At 33.9% G+C, this 13,525-nt stretch overlaps 1 protein-coding gene across 2 annotated transcripts in view; it reads right to left on the reverse strand.

Annotated features, from left to right (window-relative positions):
• LRP12 (LDL receptor related protein 12) overlaps positions 1-13,525 on the reverse strand; it is a 75,352-nt gene that overhangs the window by 27,032 nt on the left and 34,795 nt on the right. The window contains exon 2 of one of the 2 annotated variants that reach the window (XM_010955821.2): positions 9,644-9,700. The exons of the other annotated variant lie outside the window; for it this stretch is intronic. Within the exon in view, the coding sequence (XP_010954123.1) occupies positions 9,644-9,700 (57 nt within the window). The remainder of the gene's footprint in view (positions 1-9,643; positions 9,701-13,525) is intronic. 2 annotated transcript variants of the gene reach the window in all.

The raw sequence follows: 13,525 nt of genomic DNA on the forward strand, positions 1-13,525 counted from the left end.
AGAAGGGTACCAGTTTAAAAACTGACAGCTGAGTATGGCGCACAGTGCTGAAGATGAGATTTTTGTTGCAAGTCAGAAGCTCATGGTTCACAAGTTCAAGGCCTGTGAATATACTCAAAGTGAGGAGTGTGTGGTCAGGTCTGTGGAGCCCATGGCTGATGATAATGTGAACACCTGTCAGCTTCTTCCTCTTCTCAGGTCTTTTTGCATTTAATTCTTAGTATCATTATCCCTGTTTAACTGATGAGGAAAAAAATGGAAGACAGAGAAACTAAGGAATTTTCCTTAGGTCACAATAAGGTAGTAAGTGTCACAGCTGAGACTGGAACCCAGGAAACAGGCTTCAGAGCTGCACACCTAACCACTAAGACATACTACTGCCCTCTAGGGGACGCCCTATGACACCTGGGATAATTATCAGGAGGGTGCCTCAGCAGAATTTCAATAAAGGTAAAGTTGGTCTATTACGGGAAAACAAAAACAAACTCTTGGTCTTACACTGAAGTGGAGAGAAAAGGTATAGAATCTACAATGACATAGAAAGAGGGTATAATTAGATTTAAATCAGCTAAGGACTGATTCCTATCTGCTACAAGTCTACTACAGGGCGGGACAAAATTGCTTCTTAGTCTCTTTGGGAGTAAAAAAAAAAAAGACTGTATAAAAAGGATTCTAGAAGTTCCTGTGATAATAAAATATACACACAGACATTAAGTACAGGTAGGCTGATGAGGGCGTGGGCAGAATGGAAGCAATAAGCGTATGCAGCGAAGGCTGAGGAAGCTATTTCAGAGGGAAGAGAAACAGAGAAGGCGAAAGCAGAGCAGGCCAGGCGACTAATGAAAAGTGGTGGTGGTCTTAAAGATGCTTAATACTGGGCAGATGGTAGGCATTTAGACAGCAAGCATGTTGAGTATGAAGTCGATGGGTCACTGAGAACACAGGGTAAGTACCAAGTGAGCGTGAGAATCTGCAAGGTGGATGACACTGAAGTACAATGTTGGAGCCGTCCCCAGTGACACAGCTAAGCCCTGCAACTCAACAGGGAACACAAGAAGCCATGGCCAGGAAGAAACTACTTCAGTTTGAAAGTCCCCTTCTTGCAACTTGACTGGGTTTGTTGCTCACATGTAGCGTCTTGATTTCTTTGACCCTTTGTTGTCCAGACTCCTTTCATACCTGAGCTCTGTCATACTGGAAATGTCAGAGCAGTCAACACACTGAGGATGGACTAAGATAGAAGGAGACAGAGGCTGGACATGCGTAGTACTCCCTTAGAATTATTCCGAATTTCTTTCTAATTTTTTCAAGAAGTCAGCAAACTGAACTTCTTAGGGAAATAATCACTAGCACTCTTAATGGCAATATTTACTAGTCCAAGATGGGAAAGCTTTTAATTATCATTTAAAAGGTAAGAATCAGTGCAAGCAGAAAAATGTATATTAATCTATCACTCACACTCTGGAGACTCATTACTCTCAGACCTATTACTAGAGATCACACATTTCTATGGCAAGCAGGAAATCCTACATCCAGCTGCTTATAGTTAAATGAATATTCCTCTGCATTAGCAGAGATACTTAAGAATGAATGCAGCAATATATTTATTCCTATTAGTCTCAGTGATCTTTTTAAGGACCAAAATATTTCACTTGGTCATTAGCTCTAATCAAGGCAGGTAATCCTTTTTTTTTTTCCAAGGTCACTAATGCACAGAACAAACAAGTAATAATCAGAGGCTACACAGCAGTAAAATAAAATATATTAAAAAGTCAAAAGAGGCACAAAATACAGAAAAAGAAAAAAATGGGAAAAAAATACAGTTTTTCCAGGTCTAATAGGGTCACAGACACAATATGAATACGATGAGAGTATACTTAATGGAAAGATATGACTAGCTTTATCCTAAAATTTCTAAGGGTAAGAATAATTTTGAATTTTGCTAGCAAAGCATAAGATAAAATGAATACAGAAGGTTCAACCTTTTATACCTTTCTAAAAAAGGACATAAAAGGGCAATTTCTTCCTGTAAGGGCATAAAAACGATTGATATGGTACCCATTTTCTAAATTTAAGCACTCCAGATGACTAAAATGCTAAGTAAGCTACTGCTTCTATTTCCGAAATGGGAAAAACTGTTAACTTTTGAAGTTTACTGTGATTCTTGCTGGAAACACAGAAGGGGTAAGGCAGAAATCAGCACCTGAGTGAAGATGAACTGGCCTTGAAGTTCACCATTTTCCAAGCCATTTCTGCCAGCTTTCACATAGTTTTCAGTAACTCACAACTTCCTCTAAGAGTGTTCCAGTCTTAGTGTCATCTGTAAAGGGTGATACCCAAAGATAAACCTAATACTCAGACTATGTTTAAGGGATGTACTTTGTTCTGGATACTGTATTTCTATTACTGCAGCTTAAGATCAAATCAGCCCCTAACCTGTATCGGGCTACTAGTCAACTTGAAAACCAAAGCTGAATTGCTCACCTGCTAAGTGACTAGATTTTGCACAACAGCTGCACAGTACCTCCACTTCAAATCCATGTCTTAGCAAAATCATAGAAAATCAACAAGATACCACACTGAAGAATTATTCTCAAAGTGAAAAAAGGATTATTCTCAAAGTTACAGAGTGGAAAAGAAAATGTCAAATGTTTGAATGCAACTTGTTTTTTTACCTCCACTCGATCTGGTCCACTCACTGAGCAGATAGACTTCACTTCCACCATCAAGGCATCACACACATCTGTCACATCACAACCTGTTCTGTCTAGGGTCCTGGTACATTGAATGTTCTCCTGCTCAGTTCATTTATTGTTTATTATAGTAATATACAATTATAAGATATCATAACCTTGCAATAAATATATAATTGTTCAATAAACAGTTGATAATATATGAAATGCTATGATTATGTAGTATGCTTCCCATAAAATATATTATTGTATAATAAAATGTTATAAAGATTTAATTACATAGCACGTAATATTACATATAAAAGCATATTATATAAATACTGTAATACCACCATCACTTTCTTTTCTAAGACTTACAGTGAATGCTCTACTCCAAAAGCTTGTGTCTCATAAACTCTCTGAAAGCAGGCAATGCCTTTAAAAATTAATAATTTCCTAAACTAATGGATTCTTTTTTAAAAAATGTACTCTGTCTTGTATTATCCACTCACAGTTTCCTTATTTGAACGATAGTTTCTCATAGATTCACACTGTTCTATTTTTATATTCTCAAATCCTAAAACCCCTAAAATATATAAGCTTTATTTTTTCTTCACTTGAAACATGGATAGAAGACACTGTATTGGTCAAAAGAACTGGTGAAATTCTTTTTCATGAGTCGAGCAATAGGTTCAGGTATTTGATTGAATAATTGAAAATAATATTAAAATAACATAGAAAAGGTACAAAGGATCACTTGCACCTGCTGCTTTCCTCATGTAACTTTTCTATATTTAAAAAAAACTGTACACTGTTATCAAATAATTATAGTTTAAGCTTCACTTCCTTTCAAACTTTTTATCTGGAAGATATGAAAATCCTAGGATAATAAAAGTGTTACCAGACTATATATTCTTTCAGGGAAATGTCAGGACACCGTATTATAGTATTTAAGCCTAAAACTGTGGTTAAAACACAAACACCATTTTACTATAGTGCTCTACAGTATTACAAAGTGCTAAGTAATTTGTAAGCAAATTATTGCCATTTAGAAAATAATACATCCTACTTAAAGGTCACAACTAAATTATTAGTTTTAAAAGTCTTACGGGATCAGCAGTGTGCTAGGCTTCTGAGGACTACAATAGGAACTGTAAAATGAAAAACGCTAAAGCAAGGAAGGGTGATGATTCTGATGGAATAAAAATTCCGATAGAATACAGGAAGAACAACGCCCAAAACTACTATTTTCCATACGCTGCTAATTCAGGGAATATGAGCAAGGATTAAGTAAGAAACTTCCCAAGTAGATATTTTCTTTCTCACCTCTCAGAAATGGCAGCCTGGCCTGACAAAAGATTCGAAGTCAAATGTAAAGTAGACTCAAGATCAGGCTAACTTCCAATAGAGATTTTCGCGATGGATGTCGTAAGTAGAAACGTTTAGAAGCTGGATCATTGGTGAATTGGGAATAACGTGTTAAACCTCACATATGAGAACTTTCTAGTTGAGAGAACACATGCCCTAACATCTGTTCCTATTAACAACCAGAAAATCTTTTTAAAATTTCAGGGCAGTTTTCACCTAACTATAAAAGAAAACCAATCTCATTCCTTTATTCTTTGCAATGTCACAACTTCAGGCCATGAATCTAAAGAGAGGTAAACAGGTATATTTCTAAACAGTTTGGGGAAAATGAAAGGTTGAGACTTTAATAGAAACATGGTAAGAAAAAGTTCAACAGGAAAAACATGATTATATCCAAAGTAGTGCTCTTGTACCTTGCAGATAGCTGTGTAAATTGGTACAATCCTTTTTGAAAGCAATCTGTCAAAAGGTTTATACAAATCATTAAATTATTTATGACCTTTAGTAAAGTAATTCCAATTCTAGAAATCTATTCTAAATAAATAATCTTAGAAAATTTTTAAAAAGCTAGACATATATTAATATGTCCCTTGCATGATCCAGACTAGGGCGAACACACTGGAAAAAATCCACTGATATGTTTGAGCACATTACAATATAGCCACAGGATGGAAATTTTATATACAGGTATTAAAATAACAATTATGAAAAAATTTATTCTATAAAATGTTAATTAGAACAGGCAGGAGATAAAATTAGTTATAATTCAAGTGCATATATAATTATTTTTAAGGAATGTACAGAAAAAGGACAAGTGAAATACTACTATTAATTATACTAATAATTCAGGGTTAATGGGTAATTTTCTTAATTTTTTTGCTCTTCCTCAATTTTTCCAAATGTTTAATGAAGCTTATATAATGAATAAAGAGAATCTGTGAAAACAAATAAAAAACTTGATTTGGAAGTAATTAAGGGTAAGGAGGGTATAATCAAATTATTTCTAGAATTATTCTGACTCAAAGACAGATTCTAGAGTAAAATTCAATTTAAAGTAGATATATTTTAAAAATCAACTGTATGTAATGTATGCAAAGGTCTTGTTATAAATCAATCTGACCTAAAAATATTTTACTGTACGTAGGAGATGACAGTTTGTTAGCTCTTTTAAAAATTTAGGCTTTCTAAAAGAACATGAGACATTTAATTTAGACACTTTTAGAAAAGAAAATGAAAATAGCCTTCCTACTCTCTCATATATACAATTAAATTACTTGCAGTTTCTGTGATATAATTTCATAATGATTTTCACATATTACTAGACTTACAAAAATACCATATGTCTTTTCTCCTTTCTCTATTTTATATAGGAAAGCAGATTTAAAATTACAGGTCATCATAAGTTCTAAAGAAAAAATATAAAAAAACTACTTTATACAACTACTTTCTATTATACAATCACTAAATGTATACTTTTTGATAATTTACATTTTCTTATGACAATTCCTATTGCATAAGAACCAGCAAAAGGACAAAAACTCAATTCTCTTAGCAAAGGTTTGAGGAGGAGAAAGATGAAAATGAACAGAACATTAGAAATAGAAAAAATTATCCCAAGTATAAGAACCCAAACTATATTATCAATGAGAAATTATCAATTCCTGTAAAAACTCATACAAGCAAACAAAATTAAGTACTTAGTGCTATTTACAATTAAAGTAAGAAAAATATTAAGTCAACTACATATCAGACATTGTACCTGGGCCTTTTATAAATTCATGATCTAATTTAATATGGTCATTACTTACCATAGATTTACTACACAAGACAGCATTATAGGTGCATTTTCTACACATCTATTTTCTCCATTAACTGGTAAGCTCCTTGAGGCAGGAATGTTTTACTAATTGCATAATTCCACGCTTCCTGGCACAAGGTCCGTATTAGGTGTTTAATACATGCTAAGTGAATTTAATTTATTACAGACAGGGTGACTATACATCTCCAATTGCCCAAGATAGTTCCAGTTTTGCCTGTGGTACCAGCATTATCAAAAAATATTGTATCCTTTTCTTTCAAAGTGTCCTGATCTAAACAGTAAATTACCTGAAAATACTACTGCAGATAATTTAAAGTTCTTTCTAAAACTGTCATTAAAATTTCCAGAATGCAAAGAATGAATGAACTAAGGCACTAAGCACAATCAAATAAAGCAGCAGAAGTGAAAAGAGCAGGTGAGGAGCAGAAACAGGTAGCACCACAGAATACTGAGCCACCTCGCCTCTTCTGTGGCCTGTTGGTCTCAAGAGAGTGCAAGTCCTACATTCAGGGGTTCTTCCAAAAGCTAATTTTGCATTTAGACCAGCACTGAAGGGGTTCTCATTTCAACTGGGGATGCAAGGAATTCAGAAGGCTTATAATATAACAAGCATTACATCTTCTATGGCTCCCTACTGACCAAAGAAAAACTGTGATGAATCTGTATATTCAAAAGCACCTTTGGAAAGAGCATCCATTTATATTTTTAATGATATATTTGGAGTATACTTCATATTATTCTTCTCTTTCCATTGAAGAAAGATTTTATAAGACCAACCTTCAGGAAAAACAATAAGCCATTAATAAGGCTTCACTGACTTCTGAAATTAAGTAATTTATTGATACATAAATACATTTAATTAAAACACTAGTTTTGTTATGGGTTGAACTGTGTCAACCCTAAAACTCCTATGTTAAAGTCCTAGCTCCCAGTACCTCCGAATATGACTGGATTTGGAGACACGATCTTTAAAGAGGTAACTAAATTAAAAATGACATCACATGGGTGGGTCCTAATCCAATATGACTGGTTTCCTCACAGGGAGAAATCAGGACACAGATACACACGGAGGGAAGACCATGTGAGAAGGGAGAAGACTGCCATCTACAAGCCAGAGAGAGGGGCCTCAGAAGAAACCACCATTGCTAACACCTTGATATTGGACTTCCTGCCTGCAGAACTACAAGAAATATAAACGTATGTTGTTTAAGTCGCCTGGTCCATGGTGCTTTGTTATGGCAGCCCTAGCAAATGAATATACATTTCTAAACATATGCCAGAAATACAGAAGTAGAAAATAAACAAGATTAAAGAAAATAAATAAGATGAAAACATGTTTTACATATTCTAACCAGTTAATTTTTTTTAAATAGAAATTTATTTAAGGATAGTTTCAATGCTCAACAAGAACCTACCAGTCTAATTTCAGGCAAACGGATAAAAATAAGATGTAGAATCTGATCTTGATGAGTTGAAGCAAAATTTAGAATTTAAGCAAATACTGGATCTGTCCAAACTTCTATAACCTCTCACATTCCCTATAAATCCACCTAACTCAGCAAACCAGCATTTTCAAATATCTAATGCATATTATAAAATGATGCATGGTGGAAAAAAGATCCATTTAAAGAGCAAGAAAAGCCACTGTTTTTTTATGTAACATAGAACAAAATGTCCACTGATTTGGTTTCAGATTCCCACTTGCAACTAACATTTAAGAAACTACCACTTGTTGAGTTTTGGCATAGTATCAAAGAAGAATATTCACAATTACCCGAAAAGGCTATGAAAATACTCCTCTCTTTTCAAATTACACATAGGTGTGAGGCTCAACTATCTTCTCATTGTTTAACAAAGTAACATGTTACAAAAGGCTGAGTGCAGAAACAGATGTTAAGAATCCAGGTATCTTCTTTTAAGCCAATCTTTTAAAAACTTTGCAAAATTACAAAGCAATACCACTCTTCTCATTGATGTTTTTGTTCTGGGAAGTATATTTTTAATAAAAGTATGTTATGGGATGTAAACATGCAATAGATTCATTATTATTATTGGCAAATTAATTAAGATGTGTTTAAACAATTTCTCAGTTTTAATTTCTAATACAGTAAACATCAGTAGCTATAATCTATATAAACAAAAACTCTTTGAAGTTCTTGTTATGGGCTGAATTGTGTCCCCTCCAAGCTGATCTGCTGAAGCCCTAATCCCCAGTGTGACTGTATCTGGAAACAGGGCCTTTAACGAGGTAACTCCTAAGGGTGAGGCCCTCATCCTACAGGACTGGGGTCCTTAAAAGAGGACGAGACACCAGAGACCCCTGTCTGTCTGAGTGCTCAAAGAGGCAAGGCCGTGTGAGGACACAGCAGGAAGGCACCATCTGCAAGTCAGGAAGAGAGGTCTCCTCAGAAACCAACCCCATCAGCACCTTGATCTTGGACTTCTGGCCTCTAGAACTGTGGGAAAGTAAGTATCTTTTATTTAAGCCTATGGTATTTTGTGATGGCAGCCCAAGCAGACGAACACAGTCCATGGTATTGTTAAAAGAGCTCAGAAGGGGTCCTGAGACCAAAAAATTTGAAAATCACTAAGTGAGAAAACAACCATTTGGCTGTGCAAATTAAGTGTTTGTAAACAATCTCTTTTCATGTTTACAACTTGGAAAAGTAATCATAATTTTCATTAGCTATCCAAAGTAGAAAAAGGGAGAAAATTAATGTTAACTCTAAAATAACCTTTTAAACCTTGATATATACAGTTACACGCCATTTGAAAGCATACGAAAACGGGGAAACACTGTGAAAGAATTAACGCAGGCTATGAAGATGGCTACCTTTCATTTTCAGGAAACCAGCCTTGTCAATCTGTCTGGTCTAGCACAGGCTAACTCTCAGAGTACTTGTTAAAGTCTATTAACTTTCTGAATATAAAATCAGACATAAAACCAAAGAGGAAACCTCCAGTTTTGCTTCATGAGAAAAATAACCAAAAAAATTACAAGGTGACAGGAAGAAATCAATCAGTAAACTGACAAACACACCAAGGGCAATTTTTCTAACCATACAAAACTTACCAAGGCTATAGGGAAATAACACAGTAATAGTAAGAAACTCTGTTTCAGTACATGCAAAAATCAAAGATTTTGCTCTCCTAGTAATGATAGTTTATAAATCAAAAATGGCATCAAAGCTGTGGAAGTCACCTAAGAATGAAAATTTTAATAGTTATGGGCCTTTAATTAATTATTAGGTTATAAAAGCTTAGATTGAGCGGAAAAAAATGCATTTACCTCAACAATATTCTGAATCTCATGGACACAATATGTTGTTGGGTTGCTTTTTAGTAACATATCAATCGTGCACTCAAGTACTACAGTTTTCTGCATGGTAGTCCTCTAAAAATCAAGCAAAATGCTTAATATCTAACGCTCTAATGCTAGGAAGAACATTCAAAATTACATTTTAATAAATTTCATTTCATATAACTTTGTATGGAAAAGAAACACTAGTTCAACTTAAGCTAACTTTTCTCTTGGCTCAATGTTTGTACGGAAAAATTATCATGCAAACCTTTTGGAAAAGTATAATCAATCCATGGGCATGCAAGTATCAATTTTATCTTATGAGAGTTTCTCCATGTTCCAGTTACTTCATTCCTTATTACATGCTGCAAAAAGCAGTAATAATTTTTATAGCCAAATATCACTTTGTAAGATACCAGGTGGCTTTCAATATTTACCATATAAGTCATGCATGAAATTTAAACATTACAAAAAATGACTTACCAGTTGACATTCCTGAAATATGCACATTTTCAGAATGTTCTGCAAGAGCACCATTTCCTAAAATTAAACATAATGAATAAAATAATTTCCAAGATAAAATTTTAAAAAAACTTTCAGATTTTCCCTTTAACAGAAAAACTACACAGAGTTACTTGTAATTTTCAGAAACTAAAGTCTCTTATAATAAAATCTTCAAAACAATACCACAAAGCCCAAAATTATAACAGTAGTAGGGAAAACAAAATGTTTTAGAAATCACAACAATATAGTGTAATAGATAAAAACAAAAAATATAGATCTGATTAATACCAGAAAGAATTTTCTATCAAGTTAATAATCAAAAGAGAACTTAGTACTATTACTAAAAAAGAGACAATCATATACTTTTTAAAAACAGCATTCCTCTGAAATCAGTCCACAACGTGCTTAGTGCTAGGGTAACACATGTTGGTACTTACAAAAAAAATGTTTTGCATTGTCTTGTAAATCTTTCCACATTTTCTCACCAACGACTCTAATAGTCTTTAGACTGGGGACAGAATTAAATCCTATTCTGGTAGCCCCTGATGTTCCTACACCTCCTGCCACAAAGTTGGGCACATGGATGCATCCAAGTAACTTACTTAAGTGAGTTATGAGTGTCACCTAGTAAAATAAAAGTGTTTTAAAAAGACTCCCATTTAAAGTATTGATACTATTTACTCCTTTAAATTCATGTAAAGTGTCTCCAGGTGTTCTTTTTTAAAATTTTATTTAATCATAAATTATTTCTGTCTACTTTTCATGTACAAATTGCTTATCTTTACTTCTAAAGTTTTGTCTCTTTCTACTCACTAGGTCAATTTAGCATCACAAGACCTAAGGAATCCAGCTGACAGAATTCTCCCCAGAGTGGGGCAGGGGAAGAAATTAGGTGATAGAAACTTAGGGCAAAAGCACAATTCTCTTCGAAGGCTGGAAGAGTAGAGACGATAGCAAATATAATCAACTATTCTTTTGCAACCATCACACTTCTATGGTTACTTGATTACTGCATAGCATCCCCCAATGCACTAAGCTCTAGGACAGCAGAATCTGTGTATACTTGGCTCATCATTGTATGCAGTTCCTAGAACAGAACAGGTGCTCAAAGAGCTAATGAATGAATGAGGGAGGTCATGACGATTCAATGAAATCATGCCAATTAAGCACCTGACATAGTGTTTGGCTCACAGCACTGAACAGGAATTCATTTTTGCCACTATGTAAAATATATTTTTATGATTACTAAAGAATAATAGTGATAAAATAAACTTTTTAGTTCAACTATAGCTATAGCCTTCAAGATGAAAAGAAATGTTATGTTTCCCTCCATTAAAAATGATACAGTGGACATGGTAACATAGGTGTGTAAGCCACATTTAGTACACAAATAAATCTGATTACAGTTATTTACTTAAGTACTGTGCATTAATGCTGCAGAAAGCACAATTTATTTTTCCTAGCAATGTTAACGCTACAGACATAGAAATGAAACCACTAAAAAGCTCCCACCTATTTCTTCAAACTGCACACAACTTACGGAAATTGGTAGCATAAACAAAATGGTGTAAGAAACTGATTCAATAAAACAACAAGATTTGCCAAAGGTCAGTATAAATTGCCTAAACCTTTGCTACTTACAAGGTAGATCAACAGGTTATTAATAGAAATGTAGAGTCTCAGGCCCTGGTCCAGATTACTGAATCGGCATTTACATTTTAACAAGATCCTCCCCGATTCCCAGTAATGCGTATGCACATTAACATTTGAGAAGCACTGGCTTAAACCTTCCACTTCTAGAGCAGATATGACTCCAAATTACAGGTGTGTAATTTGTGACCCTAAGGTTTCTAATATTCTTAAGGTAGCATATTAAATTATTCTCAGAGAGTTCCAATATTAGACATTTTATACACTAAATTTTTTTCTAATTCAGTAAAAAAGAGTTAAGACAGGCAGAAGGAAAACAGTAACACAATGTGGTATTTAAGACTATGGATTCTGGACTAGATTGCCAGGATTCTAACCCCAGCTCCACTACTTATTTGCTGTGCAATGCAGGGCAAGTTATACAACCTCTTTGTATCTTAATTTTATCTCGAAAATGAAGAAAATAATATGCCTTACGGGGCTTGGTGGAATTCTTTATTATAGAAGAAGAATTTAATCTACATCTCCATCAGCATGTAAATGACTAAAAATTGCCTTATAATAAAATATTCAATAAACTGAATTAAGTAATTCTGTATGTACTAACTTAGAAAGACATGCACATTAAGTTAAATGTGTTTCAGAATAACATTAAAATACAACCTATTTTTAACTTTTAAATGTTTTATGTATAACGTGCATATGTTTACATAGGCAATGATATATGCATGTATATGGATTTACATACATATATGTATTTTTTGAAGAGTCTAAGGGTATATCAAATTGTGGAAGAAAACCTCTGGAACTGAAATTAGAGCAGATGTGTTTTGTATACTTCAGCATTGACTGAATTTACCGTTACAACAGGCACAGATTTCTTTAAAAAAAAATTTAGTCATATTGAAAAAAACAGAGAATATAGTTCATTTCCCATCATTCTAAACAAACAAAAGTCTAATAAATATTGTGTGAAATATTATAAAATATTACAATTTCAGGGGTATTATTAATTTTTACTCTAATTTATTCTAACTTAAAAATAATCCTATTTAGAAGTTAGAAAAAAAATTTATGCTAATTTCTTTTTTTTTTTTAGAAAGTAATCTTTTTTTTTTTTAATGCCATTCACTTTTTTTTTTAAACTTTTTTTGGCGGGGGGGAGGTAATAAGGTTTATTTATTTATTTATTTTTAATGGCAGTGCTGGGGATTGAACCCAGGACCTCATGCATGCTAGGCATGCACTCTGCCACTGGGCTATATCCTCCCCCCAATGCTAATTTCTGATAACATCAAATAACTATCCCTTTTTTGGGGTACATTAGATATTTCTTATTCTAAGTATCATGTGAAGTAACTGGGTACTTAATTTAGGGGTACTGCCATTCTAAAAAGTATTTTACAAAAATTCCACTTATAAAACACAATTATTTCTATGTTATAAGCAAATAGCACACCCAAATTGCTTTGTTGATATGAAGTTCATTGTATTTTACTAATGTCCTGCCCCCAACTCCTGAGAGAAGAAAACCCATCCATATATGAGGATGTGTACCATCTCCTTACTACAACTACAGTGTAGCCCTGTTAGATATTCTCACTGAAGTCACCCTTTAGAGGCGCCACATACCAGAAAAAGATACAGAAGTAATGTTTCATCAGACTATAGCTATACACCAGCTGCTGACTAATTAGTTAATGGACCAGCTAATTAACAAGAACTAGAAAACAAGAAGAAGTTTTATTATCACCTAAGTCAGGAAATAATTTTCTGTTAACTTTTTTTTTTTAGTCCTACTAACCAAATACCTAAGGTGATCAATTGTCCCCATTTATTCTTCTTCTTGCCAAGCTGAAACACAGTTTTGTAGTTTTTGATTGCAACACAAGAGAAAGAATCTTTTAAAAGATGTATGTTCTGTTTTAGGAAAACAGGCCACAGGGTGGTGAGTGTGAGCTCTGGAACCAGACTGTGGAATCAAACTCCAGCTCTACTATTTATTTAGACATGAACCTTAATTTCTCCTAAGATTTGCTTTACTCACCTAAATAATCAGGACGTCATCATTAAGAGATGTCTAAATTTAGTCTCTGCATCCCTGTTGCTTTGTATCTTTCTTTGTTTATTTTTATTCTTTTCATTTAAGAACTACGGTTCTTAAAGAATAGCTAATAAATACAGCTGAGATTTGAGAGATACGTGCCAGCC

The sequence above is a fragment of the Camelus bactrianus genome, chromosome 25 (genome assembly GCF_048773025.1).
Source record: "Camelus bactrianus isolate YW-2024 breed Bactrian camel chromosome 25, ASM4877302v1, whole genome shotgun sequence".
Lineage (NCBI taxonomy): Eukaryota > Metazoa > Chordata > Mammalia > Artiodactyla > Camelidae > Camelus > Camelus bactrianus.